Source organism: Protopterus annectens, chromosome 16.part0 (genome assembly GCF_019279795.1).
Source record: "Protopterus annectens isolate FY-2018-M chromosome 16.part0, PAN1.0, whole genome shotgun sequence".
NCBI classification, from domain to species: domain Eukaryota; kingdom Metazoa; phylum Chordata; order Ceratodontiformes; family Protopteridae; genus Protopterus; species Protopterus annectens.
Window position 1 is genome coordinate 632,582,433 of NC_056750.1, and position 21,805 is coordinate 632,604,237.

The following is a 21,805-nucleotide window of genomic DNA, read 5'->3' on the forward strand; positions in this document are numbered from 1 at the left end:
CTCCTTCCACCCTAAACTGGTTTTCCCAACTCTATCTCAGACAGACAAGCCACAAAATGGCTAAACTCCTCCTCTCCATTCCTTAACACCACTACAGGTGTTCCTCAAGGGTCTATCCTGGGCCCATTACTTTTCAGCATTTTCATCAACGATTTCCACTCTAACCTCACCCAAGCCACAGTCATCCAATACGTGGATGAATCTACTATCATTTATACTGCCAACTCCCACAAGAACTTCAGAAACTTACCCAATCAGGCCTCAGCTCCACTGAAATATGGATGTCTAACAACCATTTAGCAATAAACCCAAAAGAGACCAAACTAGTATTATTCACCCCTAAGAAATCCAACACCATAAATAAGGACACTTTGTATTCACTCCCATGACAACACTTCTATTGAGGTTGTCACTCATACCAAACTCCTAGGTGTCACCATTGATGAACACCTAACCTTTGACATGCACATTCACAACAACATTAAAAAAGCACACCAGAAACTGGCCATGCTAGATCTTCACAAAACTTACCTCAACTACTCTTCCAAACTAACAATTGCCACCTCCTTCCTGCTCCCCTGTCTACTACATGGCACTCCTCTCTTTACCAACATTCAGGCCAGTCTAAAATCCAAACTTCAAGCATGCTATAACAAAATTGCACGGCTTGTCAGAAATAGACAACACCTATCTCACCATTGCACCTCTCTTCGGCTACAGAACTGACTAGAACTACCTCATCACCTCACTTATATTCGACTAACTACTGCGTATAAAATAATACACTACTCATCCAGCTGCCCAGCCCTTTCCAATCTACTTAATCTATACCACCCAAACAAACCCCTTCGCTCTGAAAATCAAATGCTTCTACTGGGAGAGAAACCCAACCTTACCACTGGACACTGGCTCAACACCTTTTCCACTGCTAAGCTACAGAGCACTCTCCCACCCTCACTTAGATCGACTAGCAATACACATATCTTCAAAAAAGCTTTGCGACACTACCTCTCCTCCTACTGGTTATGTCCCTGTGCTAACTCCTCTCAATCCATTACCTGATTTTTCATCGCTCTCTGTTCTACACCCACCTCTGCTTTCTTCTTCCCTTTCCTCCACCTATACTATCTCCTGTACCTCCTTAATAGTTAACCCACCTCTACACCCTCTCAAGAATACTTTGTCAATTGATGTTTTAGCACAGCTACTGTGCCTCTTCCTGTATCTACAATCACACTGTACTGCCAGTAGCTAGATTTACTCGCATATACAGTCCCTTTTCTGTTTACCCAAATACCTAGGCAGTTTAATCTATTATTAAATGTTTTTAGTCTAACAAACTGTATAGTTCACATTATTACCTGAGCATTATCAGCTCAATCCGACATAACTTATTTTGTATTTAGTATTTAGTATTTTCATCTCATTGTACATATTGTACTGTTAGTTGTGATGTATAAAACTGTATGTAAGTATGTATGTGGAACGTCTGTACTGTTACTTGTGCTTTATCAAATTGTATGTATGTGTATCACTATGGAGCTTTTCTCAGCCCAGTGGACTTTCCCGGTAAACAAATGCAGTAAAATAATAGAATTTGTGTTAGCATGCATTTGTGGAGGACATGAAGTTTGAAACTCAAATACATGTCATAATTTAGTGACTTTAATCCTCAGATCATCCTAGTGATTGATCAGTAAAACACAATATGTGGACCAGACCAAAAATATTAGTCAAAAATCTGGACATTCTGCGAAAATATGTACATCTGAGAAGTATGAAAGAAATTAAGAATGGAATTTCCATACGTGTTTGTTAAGTTGAGTCTAATCTCCCTACCTTTATTTCAAAGCAGGCCTGGACAGAAAACATAAACAACAGTGAAAGGAGAATTTGGCCTTTCTTCTGATAAAACAATTTTGAACACTTTTGAACACTTAATTTTCTTTTTCATATTGTAAATGAACAATGTTCATCCACCAGTATATACTAAAGGCTTAAGAAAATATAGAAAGAATAAAATCGTACTTATATACTGAAGCTTTGCTAAACTCTGCAATCCGCTTTAAACTACGAAACATACTACCAGTTAACAGCAAGGGACTCCGGGACAGCATCTTCAATCAAATGCACACATACCTAGGAGTCCTACAAAACATTTGAGTACACATCAATAAACGGGAGTGAGTGACTCGGGGAAGTGGTTTCCCTTGGTCACAATGCTTAACTATTAAACGTATCTCTCTACACTAATTTGCCAGCACTCCGTTTTTACCTACACTCAAATACCTTTGGGTATAAAAGCTACAACTAGGCACCCTTACATGGCCCGAGTGAAGATGGGACGGAAAGGTACAGTACAGTTCAAAACCACAACAGCCTCACTGGTCCCGCTACGTTACAAAAACTCCTGTTTATTCTTCGGGACGACAGTATAGTGAAGGTTGCATTACATACATACCAAAAGGAAATTCTGTTCTTGGGGTAGTCCAGCCTTTCCAAAGACCCAAGATAATAAGGGAGCGAATGGGCTGCATTGCGAGCGATTATCGCTATCACCACAGTAGGCGGCTGAAGCTCGGATTCTTCGGGTTGTCTCTCTTCAGAGAAGTAACTCTGGCATCCATGGAATAAAGACTGGAAAACCAGAAACATAGGTAGTTGTAGATGAAACGTCCCGAAAACCACCATGATTCTTACAAACTGTAGCCCTCAGACACATTGGACGCGTCAGCAGCAATTTTACAAAAAATGGGCAGGTTTAAAGGGTGGACCCTCCAAACTTTCCTTCAGTGTAGCTCACTTCCTCCTAATGTATCAGGACTATGAAAGGAAAATATTATCTCAAGTACGATGAGTTTTCCAGATATATACATATAAGACGAACCAGTAGTAATTTGGGGCTGTACACCGTATTTGGGACAGTTTGCAAATATTTTCACAATCGCTAAAATATATTTTCAACTTTTATGAATGTATACATTAAAATGCAAACTTTAAAATCACCGCTGTTGTGAATGGCCGGATTTGTGACCTTTTCCCCATAATGTCATACTAGCTAACCTAAATATGTGATTAGGTGTTATGGAACAAACTCACCAGAGAAAGATAGGCTTGTTAAGCAGTTTTCCGATGTCATAAAAGTGTTTAACAGTGGCTGTTAAGTTCTAGCCTGCCTCTACAGCATAACAGAGTGGAAAAGCTAAATAAGCTTTAAAAACGTTTCTTTGCTCTGCCAGCAGAGCAGTATAAAGCATACATCTCAATCTTTTATTACAAGAAATCCGGACAGAGCCAAAAATAAATGGGGTGACAAAGGCCCCAAATTAGGGACAAATGTTAAATATTGCTCATCTAAACTTAGAAAGTTACTTTAATAAAAAGTGTTATCATGCATTTTCTGAAGGATATGAAGTCTGAAATTCAAATGTCTGACATTGTTTAGTAACTTCAGTCCTCAATGATTTGCCAGAAAACCACTTATTTAATGAGGGACAGGCAAAAAATATGAAGCAAAAATCTAGACAGTTGAGAGGTATGGTATTAAACTACTTTTAAAGCTGTTCCTTTCTCAGAGGGACACTTTGCTTCTGTCTTTTGTGTAGTAACCCTAAGCGTTTTGCTTTCAAACCATTCACGGTGCTACAATATATTCCCATGAAACTCTTAGCACATATAACAGATGCACTAAGAATTAGCCTGGGTCCAAGGGTGTACCTAGGTGTGCTCAAATGACTGCATTTTTTTCTGATCATCTCTTAGAAAAGTTATGACCCAAAGTACAGATATTTTCAACTGTCTATACTAGGATCTACTTTATGGAGTTATACAAAACTTGCTTACCTGATAGGCAAGAGCTGAAAGTCATATATTTCCTTTTCATGTCTGATTTACCCCTTCTCATGATGTACTTATTTTCCGGAGTAGGTAGGTTCCTATTTTCAGTCTTGACTTTTCCCCCACATGTTTTTCATGTTTTTGAAGCTATTTAGTGCACTGTAAATGGGATTAGATGTCTAACATACTGATGGCACAAATATTTTAAATGAATAGGAACTATATTTTGCATATTCCTTTTAGAAGCAAAAATAAATAACTTTGTGATACATATTTTTGCAATGTCAGTCATTAAAATGTACAGATTTTATGCTGTGGTTTCGAAAACATGCTTACATTTTGCATCATCACTCCCAGTTTTCCCACAAGCCTACTGGATGTAGGAAAAGTTATATGTTTTTCAGTATTCAGATTTTATGCTGACTAGGTGTCCAGATTTTTGGCTACATATAGCTACTTTTCAAGAGCCTTCGTACCTATTTTCAATGTCTGTAGGTTGAGAGGTATACTTGACATTATTAGAACACGTAATATAGGGGGCTATCAAGCCTACAATCCAATCCAATTATTGGTTTGAGACATAGAACAAATAAAGTCAGGTTGAGAGGTGAATTTCTTGAAATCTATATCAGGGACACACAACACTGAGCTGTGATCAGAGAGAGACATTCATTATTCTTTGTAATGCATGAAGCTTTATCTGTATCATAAAATGAGAGAAAATTGTTGTCCAGCAGCAGTGTATTCAAATCTGAATACCACAAACATGAACAGAACACAAGTTAACCTAGGTTTCGTCCATAAGACTTCATCAGTCTTGTGGACGAAACCTAGGTTAACTTGTGTTCTGTTCGTGTTTGTGGTATTCAAATTTGAATAAACTGCTGATGGACTACGATTTTCTCCCATTTTATCTGGTTGGTTTTCGTGGACTGGTTCTTTATCTGTATCATGTAACCAGTTAGAGAAATAAAAATACAGTAGAGAGAACTAATTTACAGTTTCGAAAGAAAACATTACATTTAGTCAGACAGACAGTAAACAGAAGCAAATTGTCTGTTTGACAAATGACTGGGTTTAAAAGCTATTTGACACATCACTCTGCCACCCTTTTGCTTTTTATGTAATAGAAAACAGTAAAACAGCTTTTAAAGCTGAGAAAATGCTTTGGATGCTGTTCTGTGGTGGCCACTATTATCTACTAGCAAGAGACTATAGTACAGTTTAACAGCACTGAAAGATGCTTAACAAAACTCAATAAGCGCTTTTCTTAGTTCAGAAAAGCACTTAACAAAGTTATCTTTTTTCCTGAATTCAGAGCATAATCAAGATGCTGCATTCACTATAAGTGGCTATGCTTGGACAAACCTGATCATAATTCTTTGTAATACATGGAGTTTTATCTGTTCCGTATACTCATATTTAGAGAGAAAACAGCTTGTAAGTGTGAATTATTTTACATTTTTGATACTATAAAACACTGCAGCTACACAGATGTTGCATACAAGCAAAGTGTGCTTATGATAAATTAATGACTCTAAAAGCTGTTAGATACTTCACTTTGTCACATTTTTGTGAGTGTGTGTGTAACAATGAAGTGTATAACAGATTTTTGCCAATATGTGTCCACATTGTCTGTTGATAATTATTTTCCTCCTGGCCTGTTGACCCATTCATACCCCATCACTAGAGTAAGGTTTGACCAGGAAGAGCCATGCAAACAGTGAGGTTGCAATGAGCTGTTAGCAGGGGATGTCTACTTATTTCTTGAAAGGCATCCCCTCAACATTTGACAACATTAAAAGAACAATGATAATCCACAGAGAAGCAGAATGTAAGAAAATAATGCTGTTATTGGTGGGTCTTGATGCAGAGAAAGCATTTGACAGAATAAGCTGGGATTGTATGTCTAGGACAATGGATGCATTTGCATTTCCTGGTACAATAATAAGGTTAGTTCAAAGGAGATATGAGAGATCAGAGCCAAAAATCAAAGTGAGAGGGTTCTTCTCTAAGTTGTGTCTGAAAAGAGGAACTAGGCAGGGGTGTCCTCTTTCCCCTTTGTTATTTGTATTATATTTAAGTCACTACATCTGAGCAATGCCTCCAGGTGCATCTGCAGTTAACTCCTACTGACTCCTCTAGGAGTCACATATTGCTTATTCATATTTGAATCAATAATTCCAAAACCATGCTATGTACAAGGTTTTAAAGATTTCATCTTAAAGCTTACACATTGGCAAACTCAACTGTATTAATATTTGACTACTGTCTAGTGCATGTCAAGAGATATTAACTGCTGTTTTTATGATATTAACTTATATAGATATAATTTTCACATTTTTCTAACTATCTTAACAACCATGTAACACAGACAAAACTCCTTAGGCTCTTATGAAAGCTCTCATCCAGATGAATAAAATGATGCTGACAGTATATGTGTAACGTGAGTCGTTGCGGAGATATTTTAAGTTGTTTACAAAATATTACAAACATATTAGTTACTGTGTTTACTGTGACTTACAAAATTTAGTTTAATATCTAAAACCTAAACAGTATTACTACTATAAAAATAATTTGTGGTGAAGGGTTTACCATCCAGAGAAATGAACGTTTGTTTGAAATGTGAGGACATAATTTGATTCTGTCAAAAGGCTTATGCTCCGCCCATTGGAAGTTACATTGCAAACTTCTTGAGCTCCATTGGAGCTCCTTTGCCAAAGAAAATAAGGGACTCAGAAATCAAGGGTATAACTGGTATGTTGTGCAATAAAAGTTGGCTTTATTTGCAAATATTATTTTGTATCTGATGGAACCAGAAAGGGATATCTCAATGATGTATATAATATAATTCGGGCTACCTAAAGTCCACTCTTCAAATTTTCCCTTAAAACTACCTTCCTCGAACTATACTACTGATCTAATCAGCGTATCCTATAACTAAAAAGATCATCTCTACTTGACTCCAAGTAGACTATTCTCTATCTGTTAAACCTAGCACTTGCTCCTACAGTACTTATCACCTTGATACAGCACTCTTGTTATAGATAGTACCCCAAAAGGCAAACCCCATTTCTCGGTCACCCACATCCCCCGGAATCTCTTTTAAAGTTTTTTTGCCTATTCCTTCTAGCATCTCTAGGGATCAGTTGCTAGTGTCCTCTCCTGCTCAGCTGGTGAACCTGGGAATATTGAGGCAATGTTACAATTGCCTCATGTACACAGACAACCCTCTCCTCCTCCCACAGAACACAAATACATGCGAGAGATGCAACTATACGGCCAAACTGGAGGCTGAGCTCTCTCAACATAGGACTGGCAAGACCAGACAGGAGGAGAAGGTTACCACACACACTATAGACCCAGTCTCACATAGTACCATCACAACCTCAAATCATACACATAAACACACAAAGACATACTCGGAGGCTCTGATCAAAAATCTACCAAAACAGCAGAGGCCACCAAAGCAGACACCCAAACAACTACCACCTCAGAACACAACACCTGCAACACATAGACCTCACAGTCAGAGTGTCAAACAGTCACAGCTCTTAAGGCCAAACACAATGCCAGACACACTAGTCATTGGTGACTCCATAGTCAGACACACTGACGTCCCGCTCACCAGACTGAGTAAGGAGAGGGTTACAGTAAAAGGGGATCCAATGTCTGTCTGCCTGGGATGACATGCTGGACAAGCCACGCTGCTTCGCAAGGGACGGCTTGCACCTGTCACCCCTGGGATTCCGGATATTGGCAAAGGCTCTTGCCACCCCCATAGTGCCTTTTTTAGGCAAGGCTCAAATTCTAAACCTACCACCCTAGAACACAAAAAGGAAAAACTAAGGGTAATGCTGCTCAATGCCAGAAGTCTCAATCTCAAAATGCACGCACTCGAGGCCCTTCTCAGTATGGAGAACATCGATGTCTGTGCTGTGACAGAAACCTGGTTCAAGGCTCCTGAGAGCACCCCAGCACTATCAGGTTTTACCTCATATCATGCGTTCCGGCCCCAAAATCCAGACAATACCAAGAAAGGAGGGGGGGTATCCATATTCATCAAGGACACCCACACCTCAAGATTGGTGGCAACGCACGATGCATCGGAGTCCATCCAGGTGCAATTAACCATAGGCAAGACTGCTCTGCAAATTGTAGCATGTTACAGGCCACCCTCACAAACTCAGGAACCTCACATGGCTTTCCTGAAAACACTGGAGGGGATAAATGTATCTCCAAACATCATCATACTAGGTGACTTCAATTACCCTAATATAGACTGGGAACACTACTCAAGCCCAAACACCCTAGCCCAAAAGTTCCTGGAATTCATAAACTCAAATGCCATGGAACAACTAGTCACCATCCCCACAAGAGGAGAAAACATACTTGATCTCATCATCACGAACATGGGAGCACAATGTTCAACACCGGAAGTATACCCCTCACTGGTGAGATCAGATCACAAACTAATCTCGCTGGAGGTCCTCATCCCACCCCCACCTGAAATAAAAAAGACCAAAGTAAAGAACTTTTCGAAAACCGACTTCACACTTCTAAAGACTAGTGTGGTCTCGTTTAAGGCCCCGAGCGGGAAAACAGTACTCAAGCCGCTGAATCACTTACAAATGCCTTCTACCAGCACCTGCAGGACTGCATGGATAAGGCAATCCCAAGCAAAACAAAGACTCTTTGTACCAAAGGCAAGCGTCCAGTCTGGTGGACCCCAGCCATAAACAAACTCTACAACAAAAGGAGGAAGCTACTACAAGATAGAGCAAAATCCTTAAAAGGTAAGACACCTTTGATCACTATAAGTAAAAAACTAAGAGCTCTCATAAAATCATCCAAAGCAAGTTTTGAGAGAAAAATAGCTAAAGACTCAAAAGACAATCATAAGGCCTTCTTTAGCTATGTTAGAAACCTGGGAGGAAACTCCCAGATATGCTCAGAACTAGTTCAAAATGATGTGAAGATTACTGATCCTACAGACATTGCCAACATACTGGCTGACACGTTCAGTGCAAACTTCTCCCCCCACTCCCCCCCAAAAGGAGAGATATCTATACCAAACGATTGCAGCCCCCCAAACATCTCTAACGCCCAAGTGAGAACTGCTCTCTCCAAAGCACAAAACACAGCATCCATGGGACCTGATGGTGTCCCCGGCTGTGTGCTCCACGAACTCAACGAGGAATTAAACCCACAGCTAGGACAGCTGTTTAATCATAGTCTCACCTCTGGATACGTACCCAGCGAGTGGCGCACTGCGAGTGAGGTCCCACTTCACAAAGGCGGTGCCTCCACCGACCCTGGAAATTACCGCCCATTAGCTTGACAAGCCTTATCTGCAAAGCCATGGAGAGGATCATAATGGATCTCATAAATAAAGACATAGGGAATTTGCAGACTTTGGATCCAACCCAGTTTGGCTTTGTCAAAGGCAGATCATGCCTTTTAAACTTGGTTGACTTTTTCGAAACAGTCACCAAAGCCATTGATGAGGAAAAGGCAGTCCATACAGCCTACCTCGATCTGGCGAAGGCCTTCGATACAATACCCCACTCGGGTATCATTGAAAAACTCATCAGCTAAAATGTTAACCCATACATCACAAGATGGGTTGCAAACTGGCTGAGTGACAGAACCCACAGGGTCAGAGTTGCTGGTGCCATGTCAGACTCAAAGCCTGTCACAAGTGGTGTCCCACAGGGCTCAGTCCTGGGCCCACTCTTGTTTGGCATCTACTTTTCCGAAGTACAAGCAAACACAGGAGGGTTATGGCTGACAAAGTTTGCAGATGACTGCAAACTGGGCCGGTCGAAAACACATCTGACACAGATATCCTTCAGAAGGGTCTCACAGAAATGGATAACTGGTGCCAGAGCCATGGACTAAAGTTAAATGCCAAAAATACAAGGTTACCCCTAGCTACCATATAGGTGGCAATCCACTGAGCACAGAAGAAGTTATCAGGGACCTGGGGACCCAGGTTGACAGTAGCCTGTCATTCGACACCCATGTAGCTAAAGTAGTTAGGAAGACCTTCTACATTGCCCACCTTATCATGAAGGGATTCACATCTAGATCAAGGGAGATCATAGTCTCCCTATACTCATCACTCATCAGACCAATGATTGAGTACAATGCCCCATTCGGAATGTATCTGACCCGACACTTGCAGCAGCTGGAGAGGCCACAAAAGTTCCTCACCAAAAGGATAAAGGGTCTCAAAAATCTGTCCTATGCTGCCCGACTGAAAGAACTCCAGCTCTATTCAGTCGCTTACCGCTTGCCCAGAGGTGACCTGTGCCTGACATACAAGGCCATGTCAAACCCAGATTTGATGAATATGCTTCATCTCAAAAAATCTAGATCCGTCAGAGCCACAAGGGCGGGAGACTTAAACCTCGACACGGCTATTAATAGGACGTGCTGGAGGGATAGATTCATCACCCAAAGACTCCCTATGCTGTGGAACAAAATCCCGGTATATGTGAGGCAGAGCACCTCGCTGGCCTTGTTCAAGAGAAATCTTGACCAATGGATGGGAGATCGCAGATATACCCCAGGGATTACCTCAGTGTCACTGCTCGACAGAGGCACAGCAAAATAATGGGTATAGTTCCCCATACTAAAGGGGTGGCGTAAGCCACAAAACTATGGGCTAGGCTTGTAAATGCCCTCGGGCAGATAGCCTAGTATGAACCTATGAACCTATGTCCTTCGTGGTTCACTGTTGCAGTCATCACTGTAGGGTTCTTCCTGCCAGCAGCAGCCCCCGATCGGCCAGAATCCCAAAGTCTGGATCAGGCGCCAGCTGAGGTCACATTTATCCTGACGTCAATGTGCCGGAATGTATAAAGACCTCAGCTGACACCATTTCCCCAGTCTTTCTTGCTGCGGGGTGCCCTTTGCAGTTCACTGATGCCGGTCGGCCTGTTCCTGTTTGTTTTTGGATCTAATCCCAGGTTTTTTGTTTTTTACAAATAAGTACCCCATTGGGGAGGTCTTTTTCTTACTCCAGTCAGATGTCAGAAAAAGTTAATAATTGTATTTCTTGTGGGAAGCAAATACCTCATAGGGATTTTTCACTCTTACTGTATTCCCTGCCTGGGTCCTGACCACGACGTTGCTAATTGTGTGTTTTGTGCTAGATTTAATCAGCGTACTATTAGGCGTAGATATAACTTTGCATTTTACTATTTTGGAAAAAAGTTTAATTATAACATGTCTTCAGATTCTTTTCCGGCTCCTGGGGTGTGTAAGAGGCGCAGGGATGCAGACAGGCCTCTGAGGTCCACAGCAAATGATGTTACTCAGTTATTGCCAGTTGCTGGTTCGACAGTCGTCAGTGAGGCGCCTTTGCAGCCCCTGTCATCTGCCTCTTTTGAACCAATTGCCTGTACCAACTCTGGTGTGGAGCTGATGGGGGTCTTCAGAATTGCCAGGGACTGGACCTTCGGATACTGCTCCCTCAGTTGGGTCCAGAGCTGGTAGGCAGGTACCGGCTTCTGAGGGAGTTCTCAGGCCTTCACAGCTTCCTGTAAATGTGGATTCAGGTTTACATGCTAAGTCAAAGTCTAAGGCTCCAGCTAAAGTGAAGTGGCTAGCACAAGCACCTTTTGATCAGGGTCCTAGGCCTCAGAGGCAGATGCTTAGGATGGCTGAAGATCTCTTAACTATGATCAGGGGTTCTCATCCCCCTGCTGACAAGAAGCCTAGATCACAGTCCGATTATGATTCTTCAGACCAAATTTCTGTTTCTTCTGCTTCTTCCCTTGAGCAGGATTATGCTTTTCCTCTTTATGAGGATTCTGATGCTGAAGATTCCTTTCCTTCCGCCTCTCCTCCTGAGGATTATTCTTTTGGTGAAACTTTGCATGATATGAGGGTGCATTTTCATTGGGAAAGGCAGGAATTTTCTGAGTCCAAGAAAAGGCTTAGGGATTTTCTTCTTCTTCTCCCACAGCATAAGCCTCTGGCTATTCCCCCCGTATTGGACATTGTTGATGATGTTTTTTCAGAAGCTTCTCTCTCTCCTGATTCTTTTCCCCCTACTCCGGCCAAACCGGATAGGTATTATAGGGTTCCAGATTCTCATAAATTTCTTTTTAAAAATCTTTCGCCTGATCCAGAAACAATTTCTCAGGGTCCTAAGGGTGTTAAAGCGGCCTCTGCTAAAAATCCTATTCCCTTTGACTGAGAGTCCAGGGCTTTGGAGAGATGGGGTAAAAAGGTTTATACTTCTGCTACATTGTCTATTAGGGCTTTGAACTGTCAATTTCATATGCTGAAGTATCAGCAATACCTTTTGTCTGTATTTCAACAAAAGATGTCAGCTGTGTCTATTGGTGCGGATAATCAGGAGTTACAGGATTTATTGCATGCTATTGAACAAGTGGGTAAACATACCCTGCATTGTGGTTTTGATTCTTTGGAAGCTTCTTGTAGGGCTGCAACAACTGGCGCTGTTATTAGAAGACATGTTTGGTTAAGAGATCAAAGCTTGCCGGATCAGATTAAAGCCAAATTTTTGGATGCCCCTTTGCAGCACAATGTTCTGTTTGGGTCCAAAGTTGAAGAGGTATTGAAGAAAATGGAAAACAAAGCCAAACCTATGCAGACAGTTAAGGATTTTCTACAAGTGCATCCTCCTAGATTTAGCAGACACTGGCCAACTAAACCTTGGTCCTTTCCGGGCTCGGACAGGTCTCAGAGAGGCAGATTCAGGCATTCCAGAGGTAGGGGACAGTCACAGTCCCATTTTAGGAATAGGCAGTGGAGTGCCCCCTCTCCCAAGGGAGGTGAAGATAAGTCTCAACCCTACCGAAAACAGTCTTTATGACTCTCCCTTTCTGGTTCCAGGGGCTCCTCTCCTGGAAGCTCCTTTGGGGGGAAGGATTTCTCTTTTTTTATCAAAATTGGAGCCACATAACCCAGGACAAATGAGTTCTGGACATAGTCTCAAGAGGTTACAGATTTCATTTCCACACTATGCCAAAACTGAACGGTTGGCCAGACCTGCCATATCATCAGTGGGCAGAGGCACAATGGCAGGTTCAGTCCCTCCTGGCTATGAGGGAAATAGAATTGGTACCAAATTTAGAAATAGGGCAAGGTTTTTATTCCAGACTTTTCCTGGTTCCCAGGAAGGAAAATTCATGGAGACCAATCCTGGACCTCTCTGTACTAAACACCTTCCTAGATATACCAAAATTCAAGATGCTCACTCTGCAGCAGCTGCTGCCTATGTTGGGCAAGAACGCTTGGATGGTGACTTTGGACTTAAAAGATGCTTACCTGCATATTCCTATAAGGCAAGAGTGCAGAAGGTATCTGCATTTCAAAGCGGGCTCGAAACATTACCAGTTCTCTGTGCTGCCCTTTGGCTTATCTACTGCTCCCAGGGTCTTTACGAAGTGCCTGGCACCAGTAATGACATTTTGCAGACAGACAGGGATTCAAATTTACCCTTATCTGGACGACTGTCTTCTTCAAGCGGATGACAAAGACACTCTACTTCGGCATCTAGCTTTTGTGCAGCGTCTTCTTCTGTGCCTCGGTTTCACAGTGAATCTAAAGAAATCAAATCTGGTACCCACACAACAGATTACTTTCATGGGTGCTCTTCTGAGTACTTCAACCCAGATGGCTTCCTTGACACCAGACAAAAAAGTGCAACTGGCTTCTTTTTTCCGATGCCTGGCTTCAATGAAACAGCTGACTGCAAGAAAACTTCTGCAGGCTTTGGGTTACATGTCCTCCTGCATTCTGCTAATACCATATGCAAGGCTGCATATGAGGAAACTGCAGTGGTACCTCAAGAGTGTCTGGTCTCAGCATTACCACAGTTTGGAAACAGTGGTCATGATTTTGCCTTGTCTCCAGCGAGAGTTTCTTTGGTGGGCCGAAGCCTGTCTACAGAACAAGGGGAAGCCTTTTTGTCCTCCGTCGACTGACCAAGTTCTGACAACGGATGCTTCAGATTATGCCTGGGGAGCCCACATGCACGGGAGATGTCTTCAGGGTGTTTGGATGAAGGAACAAACGCACCTGCACATAAATTTGAAGGAGATGCTAGCTGTACAGAATGTCCTGATAGCCTTCAGGGACCTTCTTCTACCAGGACAATTGCTGATACGGACAGACAACACTACAGTGATGTGGTACATCAACAAGCAGGGGGGCTCTCACTCTTACCCCCTGTGCAGATTAGCCATGCATCTCTGGTACACTGCTCTGACCTGCAGTGTCGACTTACAGGCGCAATTCCTGCCAGGGAAAGACAACACTCTGGCAGATGCCTTGAGCAGATGCATTTCAGATCCACATGAATGGATCTTGGATGTTCGGATATTCAGGATGATTATAAAGGCTTGGGGATGTCCGGACATAGATCTCTTTGCATCCCCTCAGAATCATCAACTTCCAACATTCTGCACAAGGACCTACCACAAACTAGCATGGAAAGTGGATGCCCTCTCATTCAGTTGGAAACACCTCTCAGTATATGCTTTTCCTCCCTTTCCTCTTCTACCTCGGGTACTTCTGAAGATAAAACAGGACAGACCGCACATGATTCTGCTGGCTCCCAATTGGCCTCGGCAATTCTGGTATTCCACTCTGATGACCTTGGTTTAGGAGCCTCCCTGGATTCTGCCTAAATTCCATCATCTACTGTCTCAACGGTACGGCCAGATACTGCACAGTTATGTCAAGACTCTGCATCTAGCTGCCTGGTGGATCCAGGGTCTGTAAACACCTCTGCCCTTTCCAAACAGGTATTGGATGTAATCTTTGAAGCTAGACGGCCCAGCACTAGAAAATCTTATGTGGGAAAATGGAAAAGATTTTGCTCCTGGAGTCAAGACCAGGGTGGAGATTCTTCTGTTCCGAACATTCCTCTGATTTTACAGTACCTGACAGAGTTATTACATATGGGCCTATCTTTTTCATCTATTAAGCTTCATGCTTCTGCTATTTCTGCACATTACAATACGGATCCTCCGATTTTTCCTCATCCATTACTTAAACAATTTCTTAGAGGGGCTAAGAATATTCGGCCCCCTATAAGGGCTCCTGTTCCCACTTGGGATCTTAACTATGTTTTGGAGAAATTAACTTTGTCTCCTTTTGAACCTGCAGCTTCCACAGATTTAAAATTTTTGTCTTGGAAAACTGCTTTTCTTTTAGTTATTACCTCTGCTAGAAGAATTTTGGAATTGCAAGCACTCATGGCTGTGGAACCCTTCCTTATTTTTCATCAGGACAGGGTATCTCTATGGACTAATCCCACATTTATGCCCAAGGTGATTTCAGCAGTGGCCTTCAATCAGTCTATTCATTTGCCTACCTTTTATCCTAATCCTCAAAGTGAGGAAGAAAGTCTTTTGCACTCTCTAGACGTGCACAGACAGCTTAGTCTATACCTGGACAGGACCAAGATATTCCAGAATTCTGATCAGTTGTTTGTCGCTTATGCTCCTACTGTTCAGGGGAAAGCAATCACTAAGCAAACTATTTCCAAGTGGATTGCCCATTGCATCAAGTTCTGTTACTCTTATCATGGCAATCCGGTTCCCGTTAATGTTAGGACTCATTCTACCCGGGCTACTCCTACTTCAGCAGCTTTTCTTTGTGGGGTTCCTACCAAGGATATTTTGGAAGCTGCTACTTGGAGTTCTGTACATACTTTCTCTAAGCATTACAACCTCCCTCTCTATTCTAAATCCAGGGCAAGTTTTGCTTCTGCAGTTTTGCAAGGTTTTGTGACCGCTCCCTCTGTTTCTCCTCCAGCCACCTTTTCTTAGCTTTGGGACTCAACCCTACAGTGATGACTGCAACAGTGAACTACGAGGGACATAGTACAGTTGTGTACTCTTACCATAAATGTAGATGTTCGAGTGTGTTCACTGTTGCAGTCCGGGTTACCCTTCCTCCTATCCCCTCTTTTGTTTTTTCCTTGAGTATTGTCTGTTATGAGGTATTTTGGCTGCTGAGGTTTTGGGCATGGTTTCTTTTTTAGCCTTTTCTTTCTGGGCATCTGACTTCTGGGGCAAGAAAAACTGCGGAAATGGCGTCAGCTGAGGTCTTTATACCTTCCAGCGCATTGACGTCAGGATAAATGCGACCTCAGCTGACGCCCGATCCAGACTTTGGGATTCTGGCCGATCGGGGGCTGCTGCTGGCAGGAAGAACCCTACAGTGATGACTGCAACAGTGAACACACTCGAACATCTACATTTATGGTAAGAGTACACAACTGTACTTTGTGGAATATGCATAGGTTCATAAGTTGGTACTAGGCTATCGGCCCTAGGGCCTATGCAAGCCTAGCCATAACAATTCCCTGGATATTTCTTCCCACAATATTTACTTCTCTGGGCCCCTGTCTAGCAGGGCGACTGACATGATCCCCAGGGTGAATTTCCTATCTCCCATCCAATCATCAAGGTTCCTTTTGAAGAGGACCAATGAGGCGCTCTGCTTGACATGTATGGGCAGTCTATTCCAGAGTATGGGGAGACTCTGGGTCAGGAACCTATCCCTCCAGCATGTTTTGTTCATTGTGATGACAAGGTTTAGATCCCTTAAGTGGAGCATGTCCAACAGCTCAGGGTTTGACATGGCCTTGTATGTTAAGCAGAGATCGCCTCTGAGTAGACGATATGCCACAGAGTATAGCTGGAGTTTTTTTAGACGGTCAGCATATGGCATCTGCTTTAGAACCTGGTTCTGATGAAGTCTTATGGATGAAACCTAGGTTAACTTGTGTTCTGAAACAGTTCCAATTTTTTGGGGATATAAAATTAATGAAGATAAAATAAAGGCTTTAAACTACATCCCCACACATTAATTGGTTCTTCAATACCTATATTTATGGGGACATGATACAATTAAGTACTTAGGAGTATGGATTAAAAAGGATTCTGTTATGGCAGCTAAAGATACGTGGGAAGAGACTAAACAAAATAGGTTCATAGGTTCATAGGTTTATACTAGGCTATCTGCCCTAAGGCATTTATAAGCCTAGCCCAAATTTTTGTGGCTTACGCCACCCCTTATATGAAAAAATACTGTGCCCATTAGTTTGTTGTGCCTCTGTCCAGCAGTGACACAGAGATGATTCCCGGGGTAAACCTACGATCTCCCATCCACAGGTCTAGATTTCTCTTGAACAGAGTCAGCGAGGTGCTCTGCCTCACATGGACCGGGATTTTATTCCACAGCATAGGGAGTCTCTGAGTGATAAATCTATCCCTCCAGCACGTCCTATTTATATTCGTGCTAAGGTTTAAGTCGCTTGCTCTAGTGGTTTTGGTGGATTTGGATTTTTGAGGTGGAGCATGTCCATTAATTCCGGGTTGGACATGGCCTTGTATGTCAGGCACATGTCACCTCTGAGCAGACGGTATGCGACTGAATAGAGCTGGAGTTTCTTCAATCTGGCAGCATATGACAGATTTTGGAGTCCCTTTATCCTTTTGGTGAGGAACTTTTGGGGTCTCTCCAATTGTTGCAGATGTCGGGTGAGATACATCCCGAATGGGGCATTGTACTCGATCATTGGTCTGATAAGTGAAGAGTACAGGGAACAATGACCTCACTAGATCTGGATGTGAATCCCTTCATGATCAGGTGGGCAATGTAGAAGGTCTTTCTAACCACTTTAGCAATGTGAGTGTCAAAAGAAAGGCCACTGTCAACCTGGGTCCCCAGGTCCCTGATAACCTCTTCTGTGCTTAGTGGATTGCCATCTATATGGTAGCTTGGGGTTACCTTGTTTTTCCCGAAGGGTATGACTATACATTTTTGGCGTTTAACTTCAGGCCATGGCTCTGGCACCAGCTATCTGTTTCCGTGAGTCCCTTCTGAAGGATATCCGTGTCCGATGCACTTTCCACTATGGCACCCAGTTTGCAGTCGTCTGCAAACTTTGTCAGCCAAAGTCCTCCCATGTTGGCCTGTACTTCTGAGAAGTAGATGCCTAACAATAGGGGCCAAGGACCGAGCCCTGTGGGACACCACTTGTGACCGGCTTGGAGTCTGACATAGCGCCAGCAACTCTAACCCTGTGGGTTCTGTCCTTAAGCCAGTTTGCAACCCATCTTGTGACATATGGGTTTACATTTAAGCTGGTAAGTTTTTCTACAATACCCGAGTGGGGTATTGTGTCGAAGCCTTTGCAAGGTCAAGGTAGGCTGTATGGACTGCCTTTCCTCATCAATGGCCTTGGTGACTGTTTCGAAGAAGTCGACCAAGTTCAAAAGGCATGATCTTCCCTTGACAAAGCCAAACTGGGTCGGGTCCAATGTCTGCAAGTCCCCTATATCTTTGTTTATGAGCTCCATTATGATCCTCTCCATAGCTTTGCAGACTAGACTTGTTAAGCTTATGGGGGTAATTACCAGGGTCTGTAGAGGCCGCCTTTGTGGAGTGGGACCACAGTTGCCGTATGCCACTCCTTGGGCACGTATCCTGTGGTAAGGCTGAGATTAAACAGCTGCCTTATGTGCGGGTTTAATTCCTCATTTAGCTCGTGTAGCACACAGCCGGGGACACCATCCGGTCCCATTGACGCTGTGTTTTTAGCTTTAGAGAGAGCAGCTTTCACCTGCGCATTTGAGATGTCCGGGAGGCTACACTCGGCTGGGATAGTTATCTCTCCTTTAGGGGGGTGAAGTTTGCACTGAACCTGTCTGCCAGTATGTTGGCAATGTCTGTGGGTTCAGTGATTTTTGTATCATTTTGGACTAATTCTGAGCATATCTGGGAGTTTCCACCCAGGTTCCTAACATAGCTGAAAAAGGCCTTATGATTGTCCTTTGAATCCATGGCAATTTTTCTCTCAAAATTGGCCTTAGTTGATTTTATGAGTGCTCGTATTTTTTTACTAATAATGATCAGGGGTGACTTCCCTTTTATGGATTTTGTTCTATCATGTAATAGCTTTCTCCTCTTATTGTAAAGTTTGTTAATGGCTGGGGTCCACCAGACTGGACGTTTGCCCTTTGTGGAAAGAGTCTTGGTTTTATTTGGGATTGCCTGATCCATGCAGTCCTGGAGGTGTTCATAGAAGGCATTTGTAAGGGCTTCCGCAGCTTGGGTTGTGGTTTCCACTGGCTCAGGGGCCTTGAAGGATACCACACCAGTCTTGAGTAGTGTGAAGTTTGCTTTAGAGAAGTTCTTCACTATGGTCTTTTTTGTTTGGGGTGGGGGCGGGATGTGGATTTCCAGTGAGATTAGTTTATGATCAGATCTCACCAATATACTACAATAACTGAGACACTGGAAGCTCTTGCCAATGGAAATAGATAGCAAGATACAAGCAGTAAAAACATTTTTAATCCTTTTAATTTTATAAACAGGTCAGGCATATTTTTATCAACCAGAGGAAAGGGTGTGAATAGTAATTAATAAACAGTTGAAGGATTTTATTTGGAAGGGAAAGAGGGCAAGAGTCAAGTGAAATAAGTTGATCCTCCCAAAAGAACAAGGATGTTTAGGATTACCTAATTTGAAGGGCTATTTTAGAGCTACACAGTTAAGACTTTTATACATAACAGAAGCAGAAAGCTACAATTCATTGTAGAAAAGGGATGCTGTTGAAGTGGGTGGGGATAATTCAAGATATAAGAAAAGAAAGAGATTTTGGACACAGATCCTTAAGGCAAATAACAACAGCCATGCAGAATATTATATTCATACAGTAGCAGAAAGTATGCTAAGAACTAAGCCAACACAGGAATGGAGACAGGAGATTCTGCTGATAGGGATGACTGTAATTAGGGATACACAGAGTAAGCAACTGGGGGTTGGAATTTACTGAAGGAAGCTGGCAAAGGAACCAATGTATTGGGAACAAATAATTAGAGAGGGAAAGGTAATAGAATGGGAAGAGGCCAAGAAGATGTTTGGATTGTGGGCTAGTGATTGCCTTCCCTATCAGAGATTCATAGCAGTGTACAGACAAAAAGAAAGGGATAGGGAATCCTAAATGAAAGACCTGCACTGGTTGAGTTTTTAATTTAATTTAGAACAGAAGCTGCTGTTAAAAAGGGATAATTAGTTGGGCATATAAAATATTGCACAATAACTGTAGGAATCAACTGGAAGAGGTCAGAAAAGATTGGGAAGAAAGATAAGACATGCAATTCAAAAATAAGCAATGGAAGGACATATGCAATGCATGGTTCCCAAATATACAACAAAATCTAGAAGATTTAGGATTTTTGCCTGAAAGTGTTTGCATAGATACTTTTATACTCCAAGCAGACTCCTAAGAATTTTTCCTCAGGTAGATAGCAAATGTTGGAGGTGTAATGAGGAAGAAAGAGGTACCTGGGAACATATGTTCTCAGAGTATAATGAGTTGACAGACTTAAAAAATTCTCTGCTAAGTACTCTGTCAGGAATATTGGGTGAGCAAATAAGTGCAACTAAGGAATTTTTTTTTTTGAATTGGGATACAGGATCTGAATTGCCTAGATATAGTAAGGCAATGTTAAGTTTAATTCTGGTGGCTGCCAAAAAAGCAATGACTAGAAAAAATGGAAATCAAAATCTAAACCCACTATACTTGAAGAAGTGAATATTGTAACAGAGAAAGAAGAACAGGAAGTAGAACAACAAAAAAAAAAAAAAAAATGGGAACAAACAATATACACAAAAAATGTTTTGGAAGAGGAATGAGGTTTATAAGAAGGCAGAAACTGAACAATTTATGTAATGTTGCTTTGACTATATGATATATTACAATACGGGTGTACTTTTGAAGAATTAAAGTTCATTACTTCAAACTTCAAAAGTACAACCACACTAACATGAAAGTGCACTCTAGCGAACCCACTAGACCGAACGGGCTAACAGTCACGGATCTTAAGGTTAGGGCACGGGTTAGGGTAAGGGGATAGTTAGTAGGGCTATCCCCTTACCTTGACCCATGCCCTAACCCTAAGGTCTGTGACTATCGCACCACAGTGGAAGACATTCCAAATTAGGCTATGTTCTCCACTATGGTGCGATAGTCATGGACCTTAGGGTTAGGGCACAGGTTAGGGTAAGGGGATAGTTAGTAGGGCTATCCCCTTACCTTGACCCATGCCCTAACCCTAAGGTCTGTGACTATCGCACCACAGTGGAAGACATTCCAAATTAGGCTATGTTCTCCACTATGGTGCGATAGTCATGGACCTTAGGGTTAGGGCACGGGTTAGGGTAAGGGGATAGTTAGTAGGGCTATCCCCTTACCTTGACCCATGCCCTAACCCTAAGATCCATGACTATCGCACCACAGTGGAAGACATTCCAAATCAGGCTATGTACTCCACTGTGGTGCGATAGTCACGGACCTTAGGGTTAGGGCACGGGTTAGGGTAAGGGGAGAGTTAGTAGGGCTATCCCCTTACCTTGACCTGTGCCCTAACCCTAAGATCCATGACTATTGCACCACAATGGAAGACATTCCAAATTGGGCTATGTTCTCCACTATGGTGCGATAGTCATGGACCTTAGGGTTAGGGCACAGGTTAGGGTAAGGGGACAGTTAGTAGGGCTATCCCCTTACCTTGACCTGTGCCCTAACCCTATGATCCATGACTATTGCACCACAATGGAAGACATTCCAAATTGGGCTATGTTCTCCACTATGGTGCGATAGTCATGGACCTTAGGGTTAGGGCACAGGTTAGGGTAAGGGGAGAGTTAGTAGGGCTATCCCCTTACCTTGACCTGTGCCCTAACCCTAAGTTCTGTGACTATCGCACCACAGTGGAAGACATTCCAAATCAGGCTATGTACTCCACTGTGGTGCGATAGTCATGGACCTTAGGGTTAGGGCACAGGTTAGGGTAAGGGGAGAGTTAGTAGGGCTATCCCCTTACCTTGACCTGTGCCCTAACCCTAAGATCCATGACTATTGCACCACAATGGAAGACATTCCAAATTAGGCTATGTTCTCCAC

General features: G+C 42.6%; 1 protein-coding gene across 1 annotated transcript in view; it reads right to left on the minus strand.

Moving 5' to 3' along the window:
* LOC122790939 (probable inactive glycosyltransferase 25 family member 3) overlaps positions 1–2,757 on the minus strand; it is a 598,803-nt gene extending 596,046 nt beyond the window's left edge. Inside the window, exon 1 of the mRNA XM_044058643.1 lies at positions 2,462–2,757. Coding sequence (XP_043914578.1) covers positions 2,462–2,691 — 230 coding nt within the window. The 5' untranslated portion in view covers positions 2,692–2,757. The remainder of the gene's footprint in view (positions 1–2,461) is intronic.
* Between the last annotated feature and the right edge of the window lie 19,048 nt (positions 2,758–21,805).